The following is a 9,222-nucleotide window of genomic DNA, read 5'->3' as shown; positions in this document are numbered from 1 at the left end:
TTAATCCCTCTTGACGATGCTGGTCATCGGATCAGATATTTCTTTGCAGCATGCCGTCCTTCGTGTCCAATACACATAACTACCCGGTGCTATTATGACCTATTTATACATTTATGAAGTGTGTATTGAAATCTCTACTGCTAAAACACTGAAGATAGCCAGCTCAAATACAAAACATATTTTGAATTTCTCTTTCTGCAGTACAACAAGCTCTGTTGAAGATCCTGACTTTGCTTTTGACAACAATGATAATAATGACATTTACAAGTCTTTCAAGTGGAAATAAGTATGTATCTTCCTGAACTAACTGCTTTTGTCAAAAATCAAGTTTATGATTTTTACTCAAATGTAAATAATTTCGATATTGCTGTTCTAAGAAATGAAAACATGAAGCCCTCCCGTGTGTCCTACGCCGCACCCCGATTTTGATTTCCTCAAAGACTGAAACAGTCACAGGTGATGCAGCAGACCATAATTCAGATGGATGTAGACACAGAAAAAAGAAACAAGCATCATTTGACCCATTATCTTACGATGAAATAACCCAAACGCCAATATTAAAACAAAAAAAACATCAACAGATTCCTAAAATGCAGTTCTTTCAGTCTCAAACCAGTTAACGCAATGTTTTTCATAAAATGAATGACAAAAAAATAATAAAAAAATGAAACCATAAGTAATTCTGCTTAAGGGTTAGTTAAAGGTTTTTTCATTTTTTTGGATGCATCATGTGACTTTATTTTTCTTTAAATTGACCTTTGGCTTGACATGAAATCTACCTCACTTCAACCACTGTAACAAGCGGTATGAGATTAAGCTCTCATAAGCGCAGCTTTACATGAAGTGATTATTTACGAGATAATGTACAATGATTACAGCATTTGTGCTACATTTCAACTTAGTCCTGGATTTGATGTTCTATGAAATCCAAAGACATCCAATCATAGACCCTGGTTAAACTGCATCTGTTGTTTTATGGTCGGTGTGCAGTGCAGCGCCTTTGGCACCCCGAGTATTGCTTTATAAAAGTTTAAATGATCATCCTTATTTATTGTTCGGCCCCCTTTTTTTCGTATACAAACAGAAAACACACTGATAATGTTAAAAGTGACTTGATTGATTGGCTAACTAATTATTGGCCATATTTTAATAATTGGCATCATCAGCCATGGGAAAACCTGCATCAGTTGACCTCTCAATGATAAAACCAGACATTTCTGTTCTGAGCAAAAGTATGTTTTTAGTGTTGACCTTCCTCACAACAAGGCACACATTTAAGTCTTTTTTTGTAACTATGCCATACATATGTTTGCAATATTCATGAGGGTTCTTATTCGATTTAGATTGAAGAGTGACAGATTCCTGTGATTTCTGTTTGTATCTTAAAGAAAGTGGAAAACAAATGTGGATCCTCATAAAACAGCAAGGCGGAGGGCTCTGAAGACTTTCGCGCAGTAATGTATATAATTATATCAGCATCTCTACATGTTCACTAAATTAAAATAGATGACTAAACCCTCTAAATTACTTTTACATGTATTTATCCATGTAGGTCTATGCTTTATTCTGTGCAGATCGTAAAATACTCCAAGTCTGACCTCATGAGATGTTTTCTCTGTCTTTTGGATTCACAACTTCCCGCATACTATGATTTGGGCAGTGACACCCACAAACACGAAATCCTGCTTCTTTTATTTTTCAACTTTCACATGCTTCATGAAGGCAGAGTCTTTGGTAAGTCAGTTTGTCTCATTGGCATGACAATCACGAAGCCTGACCTTCACAGCACATGCTCCTTGAAATGCACTAATAGAGGAGATCCCTGGTGCTTAGAGAAAACATTTGGTGCTCATCAGGCTGGAAAAAGGTTATAAATGTCTGGAGTTTGGAAATCAACCATCTACCGTCAGATGGTCTACAAATGCAGAAAAGTCAACAACATTGTTACCTATTTCAGGAACTGACTAAAATGTGATACTCTGCAGCGTCACAAAGGAACTTCAGGACTCTCAAACATTTGCTTGTTTTCTATTATATCATCTATCACCATGAAGATCTCTTTCCTTCTCAGCAGCTTAGTATCTCAATCAAAGATGTTAGAAATATGAAATTCAACATTTTGTTTCGACTGCCATTTCGCCGCACCATGGCAGAACCACTGCTGTGTTTTATTACTTGTGGGTTTGTCTTTTATATATTAGTTTAATTGATCACAAATTACAGTAAAAAATTATGTGGCAGTACTTTGTAAAGTAAAATTTAAAAGTAAAGTTTTAGTTTTTATTCGATACTGATGTTCCACATTTGCTCCTCTGAAGATGTTCTGTATGGTTCGGTGTGTGAAGCATCACCTGGGCTGAAAATACCTCTACTGATTTCTTCAGTCTGAAGCAGTCTAGATGTCATTTTGCTGATGTTTTTTCTTTCACGCGTTTTTCTAACCGTGTTTTGCTTAATAGCTTAACATCCTGTAAGCATCCTAACAGGTTTATGACTGTAAAACGTCTCTATAGCATTACAAACTGTTAAAACAGAGACTTTAGGGTTGTTGGTGATTGTTTTACAGCCAGTCTTTATGAAATTCCTCTCTTTTTTCTGCAGCATTTTATTTTTATCGACATTCAAAAGTGTGTGCTCTATATTCAAAGGTACCAGTATTTATTACTAGTCCTGTACTTTTGTCACTCAAAGATATATGCTGGATCATTTCCCTCTGTAAACAAAGCATGAAATGGGGTATTTTTTGCTTCATTTATTTAGTTTGATTCACTTTTATATCCTTTTAAGACTTGTGCAAAAATCTGATTATCTTAACTGTACTGTATGTCAGTTATGCTTTAAGTTGTGCGTCCCATTTTGGCTGGTAGCTTTAAATGTCAACGAGCACTCATGTGGCACTTAATGGAAAAGAGCTTACTCTAAATGACAGTGACGGAGGTGCAGCAAAATGTGTGTTTAGTACCTTACAATATTGACTCTCCTATCAATTATGAATGTCCATTACAATCAGACTTGTCATGTCACTGCTCTCTGTTTCTCTTGAAATCCCACTGTGATGGCAACAGAGACATCTTAATCAATGAACGCTGCAAGATTACATCTGGCAGTCTGCTCTCAGACAGTCCCCTCTGCCTCCCCGGTCCTTATTCTTGAATGTGTATTTCCCCTCATACACACATTCTTTAGGTACACGAGTATATTTGCGTGAGAAGGTCAGCTCCAGCAGGGTTAGAAGAGCTTTAAGCCTGGGCTAATCTGGAAGGCAGCTTGGATAATGTTGCCAGTGGATTTGCATCGATACCAAAGCGCCCTGTAGCTTTAATGGCAGCTGCTGACAGTCTTAACGAGACCTCTACAGATCCCCAACTCCACCTGTCACAACAAATAAAACATCTCCCCCTGATAAACTGCCACATGTTCTGTCAGTAGTGCAATCTGACGGTTCGTTGCTAATGATTACAAAGCCTGGTCAGACAGGAGAGGAGGAAAATGATGAGGCTGAATAACAAAGGTATCAGGTTTCTTTGTCACACCAACCCTGAGCGCAAGGCCATTGTTCTGCATGTTGTTTCATCCATTGCATGCTTCAGTTGTTTTACTTGGGGAATAGTGGTGATTATAGAATAACATGCATGTCATCATGCTGTCAATATGTGTGTGGGCTGTGAACATGAAGTCTTCTAGGTTTCATTAGTCTGATTTTTTTTCGCTCAGAGTAATGTTACATATAGCTTTTAGAAATATACTGGAGATTGATCTCTTGATCTCGTCCACATGACTAAAGATTATCTTCCCGTTGGTATACAGTTGTTAGTATTGAATCCACATGTTCATTTTGGGAACTTCAAAAGGACTTTTTACTTTTACAGTATTTTTTAACAGTTTTTCGGTCAAAAACACGAGTCACATTGATGCAGTAACAATGCACATTGTGTTTGGCTTATCACCTGCACTTTGCTTTCCCAAGTAAACAGATCAAGTATATAGGGAAACTTTATGATTTGCACAATGTATGGTATAGGAGTGAACAACAAACAGACTCAGCACGTGTATTAATTTGATTGTTGTGCATTGGTTTGAACACTAGGGCGCAGTAAAGTAAACGAGCACAGGGACTAAACCAAGGCATGTATTTTCTGGTAACTGTAGCTGGTAAGTCCTCTACATTTATTTATGTTTCGGTGAAGAGAAAATCTATAAAATCTATGTAGGTGCCCTCAACCCCCAAAAATAATTGATAAGTCATATAAAATTAATTAAAAACATTAAATGTACATGGTGTAAAAATTGGACCCGCAAGACTACAACACATTTTCGTTGCAATAAATTATACAAAACATGTTTACAATTGGATGCACATAGGAAGAGGAATCTTGCATAATTACTAGTGATATTGAACACAGAAACTCAATGAGTGCATCGTACTGTCAGGTCGAACGGACCATTATACCATTTCCGTGTACAATATTCAAAATAAAATAAACACAGCTAATATTGAAACATAGTCGTACGCAAAAAGGAATTGGGATCCCTTCCAGACCTTTGTCGTGGTGCCAGACGCTTATCTAGAGACTTAACAGAAGTTGTCCGTATTTAAAAAGAAGACTAATAACGAAAATAACCCCCCGCATGCTTTTGTTTTGAAGGCGCCGCATGTGATTTCCGGTTATACTCTGTGTTTGTATCGGACTTGACACAGCTGCGGAGATGACAGCCGGCCGACTTGTTTCTGAGGGCGATTATCCACCAAAATGAGAGACAGGGTTCATCAAAGAGTCCGGCGTCCCATCATATCCGTAGTCGCAGTGTTTGTTTGTGAAGCATGTATTTCTCCAGGACGGGTCGCGCCGGCTAAGCCTGCGGTTGTCCAGAGGAGTCTCTTAACAAGCAACCTGCTCCGCCTAAAGCCGATTTGTGCCGCTGCCGCTCTGATCTCGAGGCCCCGCCCACTTACGCTGCTGCGCTGCTGCGTTCACGTCCATTTGGGAAAAATCAATTCGCGTAAACGATGTAAAAAAAATAATAATTAAAAAATATGTTTTTTGCAGTCTATGATAAACTCACAAGAAAAACACGTGTAAAACACTCACAAAAACAACACAGCTTGCACAGTACCAACGTATAGAGACTAGTTGTAACTTGAGTCGAGGATGACGAGAGATTTGAAGAAACTGAATGAAGGAAAATAATTGTAGATACGACTTTTTTTTAAAACGTTAACTAAGCATGTCTCAGATTGATGTCAGCCGTGCTGAAAAATCTCCAAAACCGGGATTAGCGAATTTCACATTTCCATACAACCAAAAGCAATGCCACATTTATAGTGAGTAAAATGTAAACACAAACGTTAATCTTGTTTTCATACAACACCTGAACGCAGCATAAGCTTCTCGTGTGTGTGTGTGTTGTGTGTGCTGTGCGTGTGCGCGTTGCATGTGTGTGCGCTCACTGTGTTTGTGAGGCAGAGAGTTGCGTGCGAAGAGCTCCGACATGTCATTCAGAGGAATCCGCCACCTGAAACGCGAGGAAGTGAAGGCGACTCAATTGGGTATAAAGAATCAAGCAACATCTGCCTCGAGGAGTGCAAAGCTGATGAAAACATCAGCTTGGAGCTCATGCGCGACCTCTCCGATTTATTTTATTTCCCTTGGATCTATTGCTGGAGTCGGTGCACCCTGGGACGCGCATCTGTTTGCAACACTTAAAGTGAATGTGTGTTAGCAACCATCAGTACTCTGGAGTTGCCTGAAATCCGCAGATATTCTTGGTTAGTGCGTTAATGTCTCACTTTTATTCATGGTATTTATTATTTTATTTTATTAATATCTTAGTCCTAATATATTAATATATCGTTTATTCAGCATGTTATTTTGCACTTCTTTAATTTGATATTCCAGTTGAATTGGGGTGTTATCTTATTTTATTTTATTTATTAATTTTTTTTTTTTATTTAATTGTATTTGTTGGACCTTTATTAACACGTTTGATCAGTTGGAGTAAAGATCTCTTAATACTAATTTACATAATATCTAAACGTTTTGAATGATCTAGCACTGTCTTACTTTCCTTACTTTATTTAATTATTAGGGTGCAAGCGTTGGCTGCTTTATGGATTTATTTTTGTATGATTTTTTTGTGAAATCCTGCGCTGCAGGGGGTGTGAATGTGCCGTTGGGGAGGCTCTGCTCCTACACGTGTTTGGAGGTTTGTGTCTGGCTCTCATAAAGTAGCTAAAGTTGCTGTGTCTTATCCGCAGCGCACCTGTTACCTCCACGGAGCAGCAGATCATGATCCCTCCTGGAGACTGCATGTATGCGGGCAGAAAGAGGAGGAAGCCCATTCAAAAACAGTTAAGTTCAAAGGGGTGCATTTGCTCTATTTATTCTCTTCATTTATTTTGTTTTTTAACAATAGCCACGACCCCTTCTCAGCTTTATTATCATGCAACTACATTATATTATTCAGGCTTTAGGATGTTGGTACTAACTGTCAGTTTCAATAGAAAAAGAATACACTATCACATCAAAGATTTATTGTTGTTGCATCTTCGGTCTTGCTCTTTGTGCTACTATTTGCAGAACTTGTGGGTAATATTTTGGATTCTAAGCCTTTCTCCCAATATTTTTCAAAAATATGCATACTGTTAGTCAGAAATTGGGTGAATGATGGGTTAACTACATGTGTATGACTACATGTATGACATGTATATCTACTTTTAACTTCTGAATGTACATGTCTTAAGTCAGCCATTATGCAACTTTTTGATACTGTTTTAGGGTTATCTTGTCAGCTGATGTCATGAATAGTAATTGGTATGTTATATAAGACACTGAACAGGGAAGTGGTAAATTAACAAGGCCTGTGGCATTTATAAAGTTTTCATGATTTGCGCTCCCTTTGCTGCTGATCTTAGAGGAAGTCATTGCCACAACAAACCACAACTGTGTATAGACTGAAATATAGCTCCTAGTCTGCAAGTCATGCTGCTAACTTCTTTTTTTAGGAGTTGAAATTACAGTTTAAATAAATAAGAGTATTGATATCATGCACTTATTTTTGTTTGCTTTGGTTTCCTGTAATTATCATTATTATTATGAGTGAAGAAAACGCTAGTTAATTAAAAACAAGTGCATAATGTGACCATTAGTTGGCCTTATAGAACAGAATAAGGTCCAACGATTCATGTTGGCATTTGAGTCTCAGAGGAAATGAGCAGAAAGCTGCAGCTGAGGCCGTAACGTGTGGACTGAGTTGCGCTGGTAAAGTTGTGGCACATCATACTAAAATGGTGATTTCAAAACTGGCAGTCAGGAGGAGTCACTCGTCATGGGGCAGGGAGTTATACACACAAAATCATTTCTTTGGTCCACATCATGGTAAAAGAGAAAACATAGCAGCATATAAAAGTAGCACAGTTTAGACGGGCCACTGGTTTATATATAGCATCATCTGTAGCAGTTGTATAATTTTAATTGTGATATAGTTTCTCTGTTTTTAAGAATATTAAAGTGGCTGACTGGGAGTGCAGAAGACAAGAAACCTGATTATACTGGGTGTTATAACTCAGTGAGAAAAGTTTGAGAATGACTGCGATAAAACAAATGACCTAATGATCCCCCTCAGTCTGTGAAGGATTGCACCGTCTGTCCGCTGCCTTTCACATCGACGGTCACTCAGGACGTCCACCTCCGGCTGTAAAGAGAGTTCACAGCGCTCGCCTGATATGACAAAACTCATATCTTATTCATTGATTTATTTTCAGGGAATTGTTGTGATGGGAAAACAAAATCAGAGGGATACGTCATCATGAATTTGAGGAGGCAAAGCCAAAAGGAAATAGATTTAAAAGAAAGGACAGAGTTGTGCAAAGTGGGGTTTATCTGGTCATATGTCTCTGCTGCGGTTTGCAGCTTCTGGGGCCTGCAACACGCATACCAGAGTCAGAAATACACTGCTGTTGACGAAGAACAACGAATGAGCACATTTCACAATACTTCATTCGTAAAAAAAAAAATAATTCGGATTATTACATGACCTAACCCCCCCCCCCCCCCCCCCCTTTTTTTCTTTTGAAATTGTTCGTAAGGAAAAATGCTCACACAGTTCACAGTCCTATGAGTCATGTGTTGCTTCTCTTTTGCTCCAGAAACTATGTTGCTATGAGTGTTTTTTTTATACATTTATACATTTTATACAAGACATTTCTGGTGTTTAGTCAAATACTAGACAGTTTAGAATAAAAAAAAAGCATAAGGCTGTTTGAGATTATCACATTATTGTTTAATCCAGAAATAATTTAATAAAAAAAAAATAATTTAAAATAAAGTCCTGCTTCATTTAATGAAAATATTGTTAAGGTAAGTTTTGCATCAACTACTAAAAAGCTCCAACAAATTCCTGTGTGTATATATATATATGTGTGTGTGTGTACTTTTTTTTCTTATACTTTCCACCCCTACCTCCCACCCCCATACACACTCCTGATCTCGTTTCACCTCTTTGCCTCGTGTCCATCTCATGGTCAGGAAGCCGTCCTCGTCCAACGAGAAAACCAACCCGTCCAAGCGACACCGGGACAGGCTGAATGCAGAATTGGACCGGCTGGCCAGCCTGCTGCCGTTCCCCCCTGACGTCATCTCTAAACTGGACAAGCTTTCCGTGCTGCGCCTTGCAGTCTCCTACCTCCGTGTCAAGAGTTTCTTCCAAGGTAAGGATGTTTAAAAAGGGTGCAGTCTTGGCATTTAGGATATTTAAGCAAGTAAGAGGCTGCTGAGTGATAAATATGGCTTTGATTTAATGGCAGAGCAACTGTTGCTCACCTGTAATACAAGAACAGAAGATAGTATAGTTTACTTGATTACCTATTTATTTACAAATGTTGCTCTATGACTGATGCATTGATGCTGGTGCTAATAGGCAACTGTGTCACAGTTAAAAAAACAAAAACAGGTACATTTATTTAAAAAAAATCACTGCCATAATATCTCAAATAAACTCGGAGGAGTAAGAATCCCCTCAGCTCCACGGCATAAACGCTTCCAGCTATATATTTTATTGAAAAGAATGATTAAATATTTGAAGATGGAGTCCAGATATGAGGAAACGTTTGTTTGTTTGTCAGCCCCCAATTAGTATCATCGCTTTGTGTCCTTCGGTCACATGCTTTGAAATGTAGGCTAAACTCAGTCCAAGTCTTGTTTTTCCACCCTTCATGTTTCTGTT

At 38.3% G+C, this 9,222-nt stretch overlaps 1 protein-coding gene across 2 annotated transcripts in view; it reads left to right on the top strand.

Annotated features, from left to right (window-relative positions):
• Window positions 1–5,514: 5,514 nt before the first annotated feature.
• ahrra (aryl-hydrocarbon receptor repressor a) overlaps window positions 5,515–9,222 on the top strand; it is a 71,233-nt gene continuing 67,525 nt past the window's right edge. For both annotated transcript variants that reach the window (XM_061713418.1, XM_061713417.1), the window contains exons 1-3: window positions 5,515–5,767; window positions 6,257–6,349; window positions 8,526–8,707. In XM_061713418.1, the coding sequence (XP_061569402.1) occupies window positions 6,288–6,349; window positions 8,526–8,707 (244 nt within the window). In that variant the 5' untranslated portion in view covers window positions 5,515–5,767; window positions 6,257–6,287. The remainder of the gene's footprint in view (window positions 5,768–6,256; window positions 6,350–8,525; window positions 8,708–9,222) is intronic.

The sequence above is a fragment of the Cololabis saira genome, chromosome 22 (assembly GCF_033807715.1).
Source record: "Cololabis saira isolate AMF1-May2022 chromosome 22, fColSai1.1, whole genome shotgun sequence".
Classification (NCBI taxonomy): domain Eukaryota; kingdom Metazoa; phylum Chordata; class Actinopteri; order Beloniformes; family Belonidae; genus Cololabis; species Cololabis saira.
The sequence above is the reverse complement of the archived record's forward strand: the minus strand, read 5'-3'. Positions and strand labels throughout refer to the sequence as shown.